Source organism: Hoplias malabaricus, chromosome 10, assembly GCF_029633855.1.
Source record: "Hoplias malabaricus isolate fHopMal1 chromosome 10, fHopMal1.hap1, whole genome shotgun sequence".
NCBI classification, from domain to species: Eukaryota; Metazoa; Chordata; class Actinopteri; order Characiformes; family Erythrinidae; genus Hoplias; species Hoplias malabaricus.
The window spans coordinates 25,597,091-25,611,607 of record NC_089809.1 but is presented as its reverse complement, the minus strand read 5'-3'; the positions used below and the strand labels follow the sequence as shown (position 1 = coordinate 25,611,607).

The window sequence follows — 14,517 nt, the reverse complement described above, 5'->3', positions numbered from 1 at the left end:
AAGTTTAAATTATGCCACGATAATGTGTTCATGCTTTAAAATAAGAATTATTGTCACCCCTGATCGTATGTAGGGTTGAAATATTTTATTTTAATAATTTGCCAAGTGGCATATCAAAATATCATTCCCAGCCTAACTACAAAAACGTGAAAATGAGAGAAGATTTATGTAGTAAACACTGTTAACTTTAAAATAAAATGTATTTGAGTTTTTACAACCTTCAACACATATATATGTTCATGTTTTCACCATCAAATCATTATTTTCGTATTAATTTAGTCAATTAAGGATCATGTTGGTAATGACAGTGGTGTTATGGTAATGACCAGTGGCGATTGCTCTAAGACTGCAAGGGAAGCTCAGCTTCCCCTAAAATGTAAAAAAATAAGTGATCAAATATATACTGTTGTGTGTACATGTCACTGAATAAATATGCACTACAACGCGCTCAACTTTTGTTCAGAATCAGCTTCTTATCACTGGTAAAGACGCGGCTTTCCTCTCAATCATTCGCGCAGATTCACAGTGATTTAAACAGTGAGGACGCTGAGCGTCCACAGAGTTCAATGGAGAAGCAGCGAAGTGCAGCGAAACGAGACGAGTGATTGGATAAATGCTGGGCTTTGTCCCGCCCATCGGACGCTCAGCTTCTGCATCTCTTTTTGATTGACAACGAAATGAGCGAATCAGCGACCCTTTGGTGTAAAGAGCCGAGGGAGCATTACTTTTTCATTCTGTTCTGCGTTGAACCAGACTTTCGTAATACTCTTAACGGCATTTTCTTTGTTAAAAACGACTAGCGACAAATCGAGCTTCTATTTCTGGTGGTTTTTTTGTAGCTGCTTGTGTTTGGAGACTGACTTCTATCACTCTTTCTGACTTCTATCGCAGTTTCTGTCCAGCGGGTGCTGCCGAGCCCCTCCACCGTCACAAAGCACTTACAGGCGGACACACTTCACATGGGCCAAGGCCGTTTAAGCAGCCTAGCTCTGCTGGCCATTGAGAGGACACTAGTCAAGTCCCTGGAAAAGACGCCTTGTTGGTACGACAGGGGCACAGATCATTTTCTTGAAAATGAACGGAGGGTAGAATTTACCTATATATAAACCAACCACATTTTATGACGTAGGCCGAAATTGAGCTTCCCCTCCTTGAAAGACCAGCATCCGCCACTGGTAATGACATTATGTTTTGGTGATGACATTAAAGAAAGAAATGCACATTATAACAGTCCAAAAGAGGGGAAAATACATCCAAATTTTAAAGATGCATAGGAGTTGTTTTAAAGAGAATCAGCTATAACAATGAAAACTTTAATCAGCACAAATATATCCAAACATAGCACAGCCATAAAGAATCATGGATGAAAGATTGTTTTACATACAATAACATGATACTTTGAAAAAATGCTTTGAGTAAACACCGCTCGGCAAATTTAGATAGCTTTCCAACATGACACTGAAAAAGACAAATGTGAACAAGAGGTTCAAGTGAGATATGGAGAGAGAGATAGGATATACAGAGAGAGAGAGAGAGAGAGAGAGAGAGAGAGAGAGATAGGATATACAGAGAGAGAGAGAGAGAGAGAGAGAGAAAGAGAGAGAGAGAGAGAGAGAGATAGGATATACAGAGAGAGAGAGAGAGAGAAAGAGAGAGAGAGAGAGAGAGTGAGCAGCATAATTACATAAAATTATTTTAAAACAACTTTTGATATAAATTTAGTATGACGGTAATGACAATGTGTTCTATTAATGACATAATGTTTTGGTGAAGACATCAATGATAAAAATGCACATTATAACAGTCCAAAAGAGGGAAGAAATATACAGTACTGTGCAAAAGTTTTAGACACCAGAGATTATGAGATTTAAAAAGCTATTTATCTGAGCGGTAAGTGTTTATTTGCTAAGCCATAAACAAACAAAAAACAAACATCTCCCAACATTACAATAAAAACAAATAGCGTTATTCCAGTAAGTGTGATATTCTGTGTGTGAATGTGTTGGTTTAACGTTTTCCAAATCTCTCCTTGTGGCAGTCCGTATTATTTGAGGTTATCATCTAATACCTAGTTTTACCGGTTAATAAATAATGATTTTAAATAATGTGTGCTGTTGATTTAACAAATTCATGCAATCAAGGAGAATCTGAACAAAACATTGTTCTTCAAACTCACTCACACCTACTACTTTATAGAAAAATTATATTATATTTCTTATTTGTTTTATATTATTTTTATTATTATTTTGTATTTAATGTGATTATATATAACTTTATACAAGTACCACGCTTACTGAGAAGACATTAGTTTAAATATATATAATTATCTTCGGTGCCTAAGACTTCTGCAGAGTACTGTACATCCAAATCTTACAGAAGCATTACAAGTCCATTGCTTCTGTAAGATTTGGATGTACAGTACTGGATGTACAGATCAAATGTAACAATGACAACATTAAGCAGCAGAAAAAATATTCAAACAGCATTGCTATAAAGAATCATGGGAGAAAACATGCTTGGAATAACACTTTAAGTAAACAGTGCTCAGTACAAAATGACACCTTTCAAAACAATACACTGAAAAAGAAAAATCTGAATAAGAGGTGCACGAAAAATGTGGAGATGTGTGAAGATGGGATGTGCAGAGAGAGAGAGAGAGAGAGAGAGAGAGAGAGAGAGAGAGAGAGGGAGAGAGATAGAGAGAGAGGGAGAGAGATAGAGAGAGATTAAGAAGAGATAAAAAAAAATTGGGAGCGAGAGTGCATGAGTGCACTGTAATCAAATGAACCTGTTTTAATTATGGGTCTCGTGAACTTAAGAACTTCCTCCTTGACATATATCAACAGAGGGGCGCCGTTTCTCCCAGACATTCACTGGCAGCATCATGTACCTCTTCATCACTGGCTGATGCGGTGGGGTAAGGCAAAGTAAATCATGTGGTTGATACCATAGAATATTAGCCCACATAGGCCAGAGTACAATCCTTTTCATCCACATCTTGAATTATTTCAGTCCTTTTAGGTTCTCTGTAATTTTGGTGACCTGAGTAAAAGTTGCTTGTGCATTGTTCATCCATGTTTACAGCTCCCTTGGATGGACTGGGCCCTTGGTCATCTGTTGGTTTGCAGTTGTTTCTGTGCATTATCTTGGAAAAGAATTCAATTTGCCGTTGCCCTTCCTTTAAAAAACAATACTAGTTCACCATCCCAGCTAGAATCTTTGAAATAAAACTGCTTGTTTTTCACTCCAGACTGATATTTGTTTCAGAGTTCTGAGAGTCACCCAATGTGGAAAAGCAATGTCCTATTTAGGTCCCTGGGTTGCAGTTTCATTTGCTTATTGGTTTACTGCTTGGGAGACTCCAGTTGAGTAAGTTGCTGGGAAAGCCCAGAGCATCCCTCTGTATATTTTTATATTCTTCTGGACAGCAAAAAGGACACAATAGATTTCTGCTCTATTTGCCTTAATTTCTAGGTCTCCTCTTCTCTGAGGCGTTTCATACGGAGTACCTCCTGTCTTATCCTCTCACTGGCTCTTTTATTTGATTAACTTTCCATTTTCTGTGTTCTGTCTTTGCTCTCGATTTGAAAGTGGTGATATTGCTCTAAGTTTTCCTGTCTCTTTTCTTCTTTTGTATCTCTTTTTTTTCCTCTATCAAGTTATACTTGGTATTTCACTGGACCTCTCTGCAGATGTCTTGTGGGACATTTTGACTAAAAAACAGTGAAATTTAGTTTTAGAATATATAAAATTCATTATAAAATTACATTATTATGCATGCTAATCTGTAAGTTGTTGGTTTTTATGTGTTAATTATGTTTTGGTAATGACTTTTAAATTTCAGGAAAAAACATTCTAGGTCATGGATTTGCTAAAGCTAGTCAACAGCTATAATAAGACTCACTTTAAATACATATAAACCATGTGAGAATTACCTTTGTAAAATATTGCTGGAACAGCATAAATGGTAATGATGCTTAATAAACCTACTCTTTGACCAGGAGGTATACCAGAAATTAATATGTCACTTAACATGTGTTCTTCTGGCAGTCCTTTCCATGGTTATGACATAAATAAGTGTTACCTTCAAATTTCTTACAGACATCATAGGGTGTTGTGGTATAGATGGAAATATTGGGAACAATAATATTTTGTTTAAAATATACAATGGTTATATAGATTCATTCATTCATTATCTGTAACCCTTATCCAGTTCAGGGTTGCAGTGGGTCCAGAGTCTACCTGGAATCATTGGGCGCAAGGCGGGAATACACCCTGGAGGGGGCACCAGTCCTTCACAGGCAACACAGACACACATTCACTCAAGGACACTTGAGTCACCAATCCACCTACCAACGTGTGTTTTTGGACTGTGGGAGGAAACCCACACGGACACAGGGAGAACACACCAACTCCTCACAGACAATCACCCGGAGCAGTAATCGAACCCATAGCCTCCAGGTCCCTGGAGCTGTGTGACTGCGACACGACCTGCTGCTGTACCAATGTTGGCAAAGCCAAACATTGGTAATAAACAACAATTCATAACAAAATAAATCTTGATTTTTACCTTTTACATTTTCATGATATGCATCACAATTGTTATGAGACATAACACACATGTATTAGCAAATATTAAGACTTGTTAACAAGAGGACACCTGAATCAATTTTCATGTAATAATACGCTAAATATAATAGAACACACCCAAATTATACTTTGATTGTAATGTTACATGCAGCTGGTCAGTGTTTTTAAGAAAGGAAAAATAATTATTATTACACTCTTAAAAACATATTGTTTACCAGAATAATAACCACAAATTTATCATGAAGAGGGATACAATGTGAATGTGAAACAAGGGTGAGTGTTAAGACATGCAGAATGTCAAAAATATATTTTATTGAAAAGTTAAATTCACTACACAAATACATTTATACATTCTTTTTACAACTTCAATGTTTACTGACAATGTTCACTTTAAATACAAGACTATACACATTGTCTACAATTAGATAAAATATCTTTAAAAATAATCTTTTTATTCTTAAATATTGAATAGAACATTAATAATTTGTAAACAATTCATATAAATTTTCTTCAAAAAGCTTAGGTTGGCATAGACATTCAATTTAGTTTTTCCACAAAGATAGCTATAAAACAGACTCTAGCCCAATCATTAGAACAAAAGTGAAATTATGGCCGCAAAGTTAAGAGGAAGAAATCGGGGAAATTGGGGCTACTGTACCAAATCTGGACTTTCGAGAATTCCTCTCAAGTTTGCTTCAGGTTTTCTATCTCACTGACAAGCTTCTGGTTCTGCACTTCCAACATGGCAAGGCGGGCCTCTAAGCAGCGTACATACTCTCTCTTCCTGCGGCGACACTCTTTAGCAGCCTCCCTGCGAAAAGCACAAGTGACAAAAGGCAAAATACGACATTCACTGGCTCCAGATGACACCAGGATATCAGCTCTCTCTAATGTTACCAACAGATGTGTACAGACAGTTGTCTTCGATACATTCAACAATAAGGGTAATGCCACTGTGGTCTTTTTTAATATCAGCTGTTGCAAGCAGTGGCTTGACATTAGGTTAAAAGAGCTTATGCCAAGATGTTTGCAGAAACCTCAACCCAGTCTCTTTAAAATCTGGCATCAAATGGCATTTCCACTATTCAATTTTGTGAGAATACAAGTCTTTAAGGGCCCTGAGTTCTTCGATGAGAGTCTTGTTTTGATTTTCAAGCACAGCGACACGATTCTCAAGACATTTGACATACTCTTTCTTCTTCCGACGACATTCCCGGGCAGCTTCCCTGGAAGCGATAACAAAAAGGTTCTATGAGCATGATTAAATCCAGATTGACTTAGAGACGCATAAATCAAGTGAGCCAAATAATAGCCAACAATTAACCCAAACAAATCACAATTAGTGCTAAAAATCTCAGTGTATATTTAACACCAGCATTGTGGATTAAACACTGGCAAACCTCATGGATGCTTCACTAATTTACAACTTTGCCCCAGATTACTTTAGTTTGAAAATACTAGTTGGCCTTAATGTGAAGTGCATGACTAATATGTTGCAAATAATATACATTTATCTATTAAGCAATGGGTGCACAATTCTCTCAGCTCTCAGGGTCCACTACAGTTTTTCTGTAAATCTTATTATCACATAGGCCTAATGCAGCTGACCTTCAATAATGTGAAGGCTAAAACCATTACAATCCAATCTACGGGTTAATCAACTTTCATACAACAAAACGTTCAGCATAAAGAGCGCTCTTTCAAAATGAATTTTTTAAACTGGATTCTTAAAATGTGGAAGATTTCTGCCAGGTCTGCCAATTTAAAACAGCAGATTGTTGATGCTGGTTGCATTAGGTACATCTAGGTGTTCTTGACAGTAAGTTGACAAATGGCATTTGGATGGTTGTGCTTCTTTCACTTTATGACATAAATGAGTATATAATGTATTTTGAACAAAAAAAGTTCAGGATTTGGACACCACTGAGTAAAGCCATAAATATAACAGCATAACTGCTACCTAGTATCATGTAATCAGAAAGGAGTTAGAATACACAATTTAATGGGAAAAAATGTTGCTGTTATTGACAATATGCAGGCAAACACAGCATTGATGTAAATGAAGTAATGTTACAAGGATAAATATACAACTAAATAAGATAGGACAACAATTTTCTCATCCCAAAGAAATAACATGCTATATATGTTATAGAGCTTATAATAGAACATGTAGACGATTTTAGCTTCTAGCTTTTCTGAGATGTGCACAATAGAGTATGAATGACATAACGGTGTGAAGCATACATCAGCAGCATCTGTGAAAACTTCACAGATCCCTGGTTCCAGAACAGTTTGGATTTTTGTTAAATACAATAAAAAAAACAAGAGTCTCTGATTTGTTAATTCTCCTTAAAATGAATTTAAAGGTCAAAAGTACAAACCAATTCCAAAAACCTTTGAATATCCCATCATCTACAGTACATAAAGTCATCAAAAGATTCAGAGAAATCCTCACTCCGCACAATGGACAAACCAATATTGGATGCATGTGATCTTAAGGCACTCAGATGGCAACTGTATTAAAAACAGGCATAATTCTGTACTAGAAATCACTGCATGGGCTCAGGAACACTTCCAGAAATTATTGTGTGTGAACACGCTATTACGTGTTGCTTACGTGTTGCTTTTCCATGCTATATCCACAAATGTGCGTTAAGCATGTATCATGCAAAAAAAGAAGCCATATGTCAACTCGATCCAGAGAAGCCACTGTCTTCTTTGAGCCAAAGCTCATTTAAAATGGACTGAGGCAAAACTGAAAACTTCTGCAAACTCAAGAGGAGAGGGACCCACCCAGCTTGTTATTTGCACAGTTCACATGCCTGACTCTTTGATGGTAAGCAGTTGATTTAGTGCCTATGGCGCAGCCAGTTTACACATCTGAAAAGGCACTATAAATGCTGAACAATATTTGCAGGTTTAGGACAACAGAATCTCCCATCCAGACAATATCTCTTTAAGGGAAGGCTTTGCATTTCAGTAAGCCTCCTACGCATCCATTACAACAACATGGCTGCACAGAAAAAGAGTCTGGGTGCTGAACTAGCCATCTATGGTCCAGACATTTCAGCAATAGAAAACATTTGGCTCATCATGATTTAAAAAATCTGGCAAAGATGACCCAGGACCATTGAGCAGCTTGAATTCTATATCAGACAAGAATGGGACAAAATTCCTCTCCCAAAACTCCAGCAATTGATCTCTTCACTCTTGTGTTTACAGACTGATGGGAAATGAAGTGGATGCCGCACAGTGGTATACATGGCCCTACCCCAACATTTTGTGATGCATTGCTGCCATCAATTAATATATTAGTTAATATTTTTCATTATATTGTAAAATGTCTCACTTCTAACACGATAACTGGCCCCTGTCCCAACTTATATTGGTATTGCAATCATCAAATTTTAAACCCTTACTTTGTATATTTGTCAGGTTAATAAAAGTTCAAGAAAATGAACAAATCACAGACTCCAGTTTTAACTGTATTTTGCCAAACGTCCCAACTTTTCAGGAAACATGTTTGCTCAGTATTCACTGAAATACTGTTTCCTATCAGAAATATTTATTAGCACATAACCTACAGCAGATGTGAAATTGTCAAAGTGTGCAAAACAGACTGGTCAACTCAATTTGAGACCCATTGTAGGCTAAACTTCCCAGTGCACTGTGTAATAACAATTGTCTTATACAACATAACAGCATGCCACACTGCATGAGATGCTATAGCTAACATCTTGCCCAACTTCTAAGGCAGACTGTGTGACCTCACATTTCTGACAAAAAAAGATTTTCTGATAATAAACACATGATGCAAAAAAATGACAACGTTCTGTTGCATCACTCCAAGATGCTGCAGACTGGTTACCAGAACTTTATCATAGGTGGGATTTGGTTGCAAAGATATCAAATCTACTGCCCTGGAACATGAACAATCAATGACTATCGATTTGTGAAAATTATTGACAGTTAATGTCTGTACATGCTTTGAACTGAATGTCTACAATTATGGGTAAATGCAGTTCTTTCTAGTTGTAGATTCAGGAGCTAGTCACCTTTCAAGGTGGAATGGTGTGTCTGAGGGGAAAAACCTGACTGTTGTCTATACGTGGCTGAAGTTTAACATGTCTGTATGTTTTTATTCACTGTTTGAATTACCACAGAAACTCATTTGTAACTCAAGCAGCTTAGTTGTGTAGCACTTTCTGTAATGCAGTTAGCAATCTAACTGAAACAGCAAAAATACGTCAATATTACCCACCTATAGAGCAGCCATGAGAATTATCCTCATTTCGGTTCATGCTTTTCAATGTTTGGAGTTCTCTCCGTTGTCTAAAAAAACTCCAGATGCCTCTGCCATGAGCAGAGGGAGAGAGAGAGAGAGAAAACTAACATGCCGGACCGATACAGTTTTTTACTCATTTACAGACACTGGGGCTTCATAAATATATTAGCCCAGTTTCCAGCACAAAAACAGATTGGAGAGCTAGCAAATAGTGAGGAAAAATCTTCTGACTTTTATAAAAAGTTTTTTTTTTTTTATTACAATTGTGATTGTCAATTTTTAAGTATCACTCATAGCATTTGGAGTGTATTCAACTTGAATAGCATGGAATGAATGTTAATGGATTTTTGAGCCTGTATTATCATCCCATTGGGCTACGTACAGACACAACCAAACTCTTGTGAAAAACTTGGCTAATTTATGTTATATAAATGACATACATTTTTTTCTATTAATATTTGTATATTTTTTTTCAATTTAAAAGTAAAATGAGACCAAGTATGGCTGAAGAAAGTATACAATCTATGCTGAAATGTTTAATTCTTTAATGGCTTTACACTTTGCTCTAACCATGCAAATATTGTGCAACAGATTAGGTATGAGCTCAATGTTAGAAGTTATGACCTGCAAACTCAGTATTGTGCATACAATGATTTTAACCCATTGTTATTCTAAGTGAACGACGTGAGTACGCTACCTGTTTTTCATAAGGCGGACCTCCCTCTTACGTGTTACTTCTTCGGCCACCTGCTGTGGGCTGTGTAAAGAAACTGGTGATCCAGCCATTACTACTCTCTGTAATATGCTGGAGGTGGGTGAACAGATCTGATATGCTGACATGTCTCCAGTAGTATCTAGAGAAACCCACATACCCACACACAAATAATCAAAACATAATTTCCAATGCCTATTCCAGTATTCAAAACCATTCATATTGAGATCACGAGTTATCAAATGTGTTACAATCACAATTAAACAACTTAATTTTAAACCTTAAAAAGACTTTTTATTTTTTAAATAAAGATAAATCTTTAAATTTACATAAAATCAAGTGGGCCAATTTAACATTGCAATAAACCATTGCACTGTGTTACACTCATTAAGAGTTTCTAATGACTTCTGCATACTCAAAATATTTTTTTTTTTTTTTTCTTAATATTCAAGGGTGTGTGTTGCATTTTTTTTAGATATTATCAATGTGTGCTGATGTATTTAAAATGATGTCCAAAAGTTTTGTCATAAAGCACATTTATAGTGTCACTATTTAGGGACTGTCCCATATGGAATCACCTCATAAACGTTTGTGGCAAAAAGCAATTTAAATATATATTTATTTTACAATGTTTAAACAAATTAGCAAACTTGAATGTAAAACTAAAGAAGAATAACTGACCAATAATACAAAGAAAATATTGCCACAAAACACAATCCACAACAGGTTCCAAGATATATCAAAAGAAAAATGCACTTTTTTAATGATTTCCCATTGAATAGTAACTTAACATGTAAAGACGTAGCAGAATAAGTTGAATAAAAGGATTTAATACTGGATTATATACAGATACGGTTGTAATGATAGTTGGATTATGTGCCAGTAAAAACACTGCGGTATTTACTCAGGACAGCCAAGCCAAACTTCCTGTACTAACAACAGCTATTTCCACCAGCCTCAGGCAGTTATATCCCATGCAACACTTCATATACAAATCACGGATAGCAAAAGTGTAGGCAACAAAGAGAAAAAAACAACAGAACTCACTTCAAGCCTTCAAGATTCCCTCATACTTTTTTGCTTTTCCTCACTCTATAATGACATTTTCACTCTATGGATACCTCTGTTTTGCTGAGATACCAACAGTATATTATCTAACAGATGATTAATCTCGTAATGTCTTGCTCTCGCAAAAGGAACTGCCTGTAATCACAGCATGACTCTGGACTGACGTCAATGTACATCTTATTTGCTGTTCAGCATTTACATTTCCCTGCTGGTTTCCAATTCCAGGAAACATGGTGACGTCAGCCAGACTGTGAGTGGGCTGAGCATTCACCCGTTGAGGAGTAAGTGAGAGAAAGAAAAAGAGAGAGAGAGGTGGGGGTGAATCGGGGGAAGTGTGTGTGTGTTTTTTTTTTGGGGGGGGGGGGCTGAAAAGGCAAGAAAGCACTCACTGCTGTGAAAATATTCCATGCATTTAATCTGAGGCTATATCTATGCCATTTTAGGATAAATATATTATAACTTCTCTCTCAAAGCAAATGCTGAATCTATTTAGTATTCTACTTAATATTCATAACAAATCTACCAACATATATATGGCACTAGTGTACTTTAAGTTTACCTGGTGAGAACCTATTCATCTTAAGGATGCACAAATTCAATTAAAAGTTAAAGGAAAGCACTTCAGTGAAATAAAAGGTGCCCACATTAAACACTAAGTTATTCTGTTATGCTGTCAACAGCAGAATAATCATCTGTTAGATAATATATCATTGGTATCTCAGCAAAACAAATGGTAACATGTTAATATAAATCAGAATAAAACTAAACATACCAGACTCTATCTCCTCTCCAATCACAGCCATGTGCAGTGGAGCTAAGAGTTCCTCTCTCTGCCTCTAGCTATGTGTGCAATTACAATTAAAGCCATTGACATCACTATGACATCACTGGTCTCCTGATGTCAATAGCATGGTGGAGACCAGAGCCATCCCCATGTCCTTCTTCTTCTGTTTCCTCAAACTTAATGCATTTGTGCTTAGTCCTCGTTACTCTATCACTCAAGCAGCTTTTCAGAATATAGCAGCCAGATTTTCAGATGACATATTCTAAGGCACTTCACAGAGATGTTCAAGCAGAAAGATAGTGTGATGTAGTTATTATAAAAATTCACTTTGTGGCTTACCATTTGTTAGCTTGCCAACAAATGTCTAAAAATGGCTAATTTTAAGACATGCAATATACATGATTTATAAACATCCATATATATTTATTTTCAAATAGTGAATATCCATTGATATATTTTTATTCCCTCAGTGTTATTAATATAAGTCCTATGTTGTTACTGACTATATAAACTTTTTATATACGGTTATGACTGTTTAAACAATGTTATAATTCCTTATAACTGTTGAATAGTGCTATTAAATTACTCTAAACACTAAATAAAACATTTAATTTTGTAGAACATAAAGATATTCTATTTAGACATTTTAAGTTACACTTTACATGGTAAAACTACTCTGTAGGAGATATGTTCATGTTTTTACTTACAGACAATGAATGACAGACAGACAATATATAAATACACACATGCACACCTTGGACCATCACGTTGTTGGCAGGGACATAGTACTGCTGAACCTGATCTCCGGATTTATGTGTGTATTGGACAATTGCAGGACCAGCCTTTGGGGCTCCTGAAGTGGACATGCTGAAAGTCTGATATCCCTGCTGACTGCTGCCAATCTGGATGCCACCCTCTGGGGTGAAAGCAACTTAAGGCAAACAAATAAATTCGAAGTATTTATTCCTCATATTAATTTATTCCTCCTAAAATGTAATAATGTCTGTTATGGGTAGGTATATTTAGATAGGTATATAAGTGTATTTAAGATAATACATTTAGGTATATTTATATTGTGTTACACCGCGACCCTGAAATGGAGAAGCGGAAAAGAAAATGTATGTATGTATGTATGCATATTGTGTTATATTTACTAATAGTAAATATATTTTGTGTGTGTGCTTGTCTGTCTGTCTGTCAAAGGCTTGGTTCTTACGAAGCCGGCTTGCACTGCCATTAAAGAAGGTGGGTACTGGTACTGTAGCAGGGGCATGTACACCTGAAAACTTTTCTGCAGACACAGGGACCATGGATGCACCAGAAGGGAGTTCATCACATTTTCTCCTTAAACACAAAATACACAGATGATGGGACTGTGTATTTCTAAGAGAATTTAGCTGCAAGAATACTATGAAAAAACACTGTTACCTGTAGGAAAACTTAGGAAGTCTCTCCCCTGTATTTTCAGAGTTAAGGACATCTCTGTGATTGTCATTTCCAGATGCATCCTAAAAAAACATTAAATTTATTGTGCGCTTTAAACTGCAGTATAATAGTACCAAAAGTAACTAATATGGGTAAAAATAGCAGATAATGGTAAAAATGGCAAACAATTCTTAGTCTACAACTGTCTTAAACATTTCACTTCAAATATATAATATATATTCTATATCTAGACTAAAAAAAATGCACAGTTAAGCTTGGATTACAAAAGGTGTAAAGTTAGTCTGTAACGTTTGAATTTTATGATGGTATTTCTCTGACAATTTGATATTTCTGTAATGTGCGAAGCTGGACAGGATGTAATTTACCCGTCGAAGTGTAGAATCTTGATTCCTGGTCGAATATCTTGGTTTCTGAACTCGTGAGGCAACATCGGCGTTCATGGTGATTTTAATAGAACTAAAATGGGGGACAAATTAATGATACACAGATTAGCAATCGCTACAATACATGAAAATAATATTTCATGTAAGAAAATAAAACAATAAAATAAAATAAAATAAACCCTAACAAGTGTAAGAAGGTTTCAAGCACTGCATGTTGAACCCAAATAATAATAATAATAATAATATGGACTTCTCTCCTAACAATACCATTTACAGTACGCTGCAGTAAGGTAAATTTAGTTAGCTAGCATAGCTAGCTAGCTAATCCGTTAACGATACGAGGTAAATTCACTGGGGAACTAGGACTAGTGTTAACGTTATAAATGTGTTACATGTATCTTTATTAAATGGTCTAAATCACAATAACTTACTTAATGTCCTATTGCTCCAATATGCACCATGTATCACTTGTTAAGGGGGATTGACCAAGGCGTTACACAGACGAGGTTCTTTATGATGCGGAGACCGTGAAAATAAACATGGCACGTATTTAGCTAGCGCACGAAACACTTTAATTTCAATTTATTAACCTCAGACCTGGGACGTGAATACACCCAATACTTCCTTTCTGACTGATGTAATACTAATCTATGTAATATCTGTGATTGCAAGATACTGTACTACATTTTTGGAATTTGTTTCGGTGTAAAACTGAGCCAACCGTTAACGCAACTGTTTTAGAACGCTGTGCCCTTTTGATTTATGCCAGTCCACTTTACGGCGGCTATGATTTCAAAATGTCTCTCCCCCTGAGGGCAAAGTTGTAGGTCCACTGGCGTTTTGCATAGCGGATTAAACAGAATTGTAGACAAAATGCCACATTTGAGCACTTTTCCATTCACAGTCTAATTTGCAGATGTTTCATTATGTTCTATTGTTCATAAATTAGATTAGTAACTAAATCATTTAAATCCAGCAGTGTCAACATTTTCAGCATAATCATTTTATATCAGGCATACTCATATTTCTCACAGTTGTTGGTAATGTTTGTATTAGTTTGTTTTCCAGAAAAACGTCTCTGTGAATTTTAAATGTTTGAAGAGATTTAAAATTAGTTAGATCCTGTACACATAATAGTGGTCCGATGGTGGGCCAGAAGTGGTCTACAGTCAGTGGTGTGCCAGTGGGCCGATATATGCTTGCTGTCTGGGACGATGAATATCATTTACTTATTTACTGTCTCTATATG

General features: G+C 36.1%; 1 protein-coding gene across 4 annotated transcripts; it reads right to left on the bottom strand.

Moving 5' to 3' along the window:
- Nucleotides 1–4,926: 4,926 nt before the first annotated feature.
- On the bottom strand, nt 4,927–14,010 carry cremb (cAMP responsive element modulator b). Of its 4 annotated transcripts, none has more exons than XM_066682944.1 (8): nt 13,700–14,010; nt 13,251–13,341; nt 12,868–12,947; nt 12,656–12,783; nt 12,194–12,370; nt 9,573–9,729; nt 8,852–8,943; nt 4,927–5,401 (listed from the first exon to the last, which is right to left on the bottom strand). In XM_066682944.1, exons 2-8 carry the CDS (start codon nt 13,323–13,325, stop codon nt 5,349–5,351), a joined length of 762 nt encoding a protein of 253 aa, XP_066539041.1. In that variant the 5' UTR covers nt 13,326–13,341; nt 13,700–14,010; the 3' UTR covers nt 4,927–5,348. The 4 variants fall into 4 exon arrangements, with proteins under 4 accessions (XP_066539041.1, XP_066539042.1, XP_066539039.1 ...); XM_066682942.1 differs by having other exon boundaries at nt 5,260–5,816; XM_066682945.1 differs by lacking the exon at nt 8,852–8,943.
- Between the last annotated feature and the right edge of the window lie 507 nt (nt 14,011–14,517).

Coding starts and splice junctions, on each gene's coding strand:
- cremb (XM_066682942.1), bottom strand. CDS start 13,325: ATGAACGCCGATGTTGCCTCACGAGTTCAGAAACCAAGATATTCGACC. Junction 9,730..12,193: donor CAACAACGTGATGGTCCAAG/GTGTGCATGTGT, acceptor GGGTTTCTCTAG/ATACTACTGGAGACATGTCA. Junction 5,817..8,851: donor TTCTCATGGCTGCTCTATAG/GTGGGTAATATT, acceptor TATCGCTTCCAG/GGAAGCTGCCCGGGAATGTC.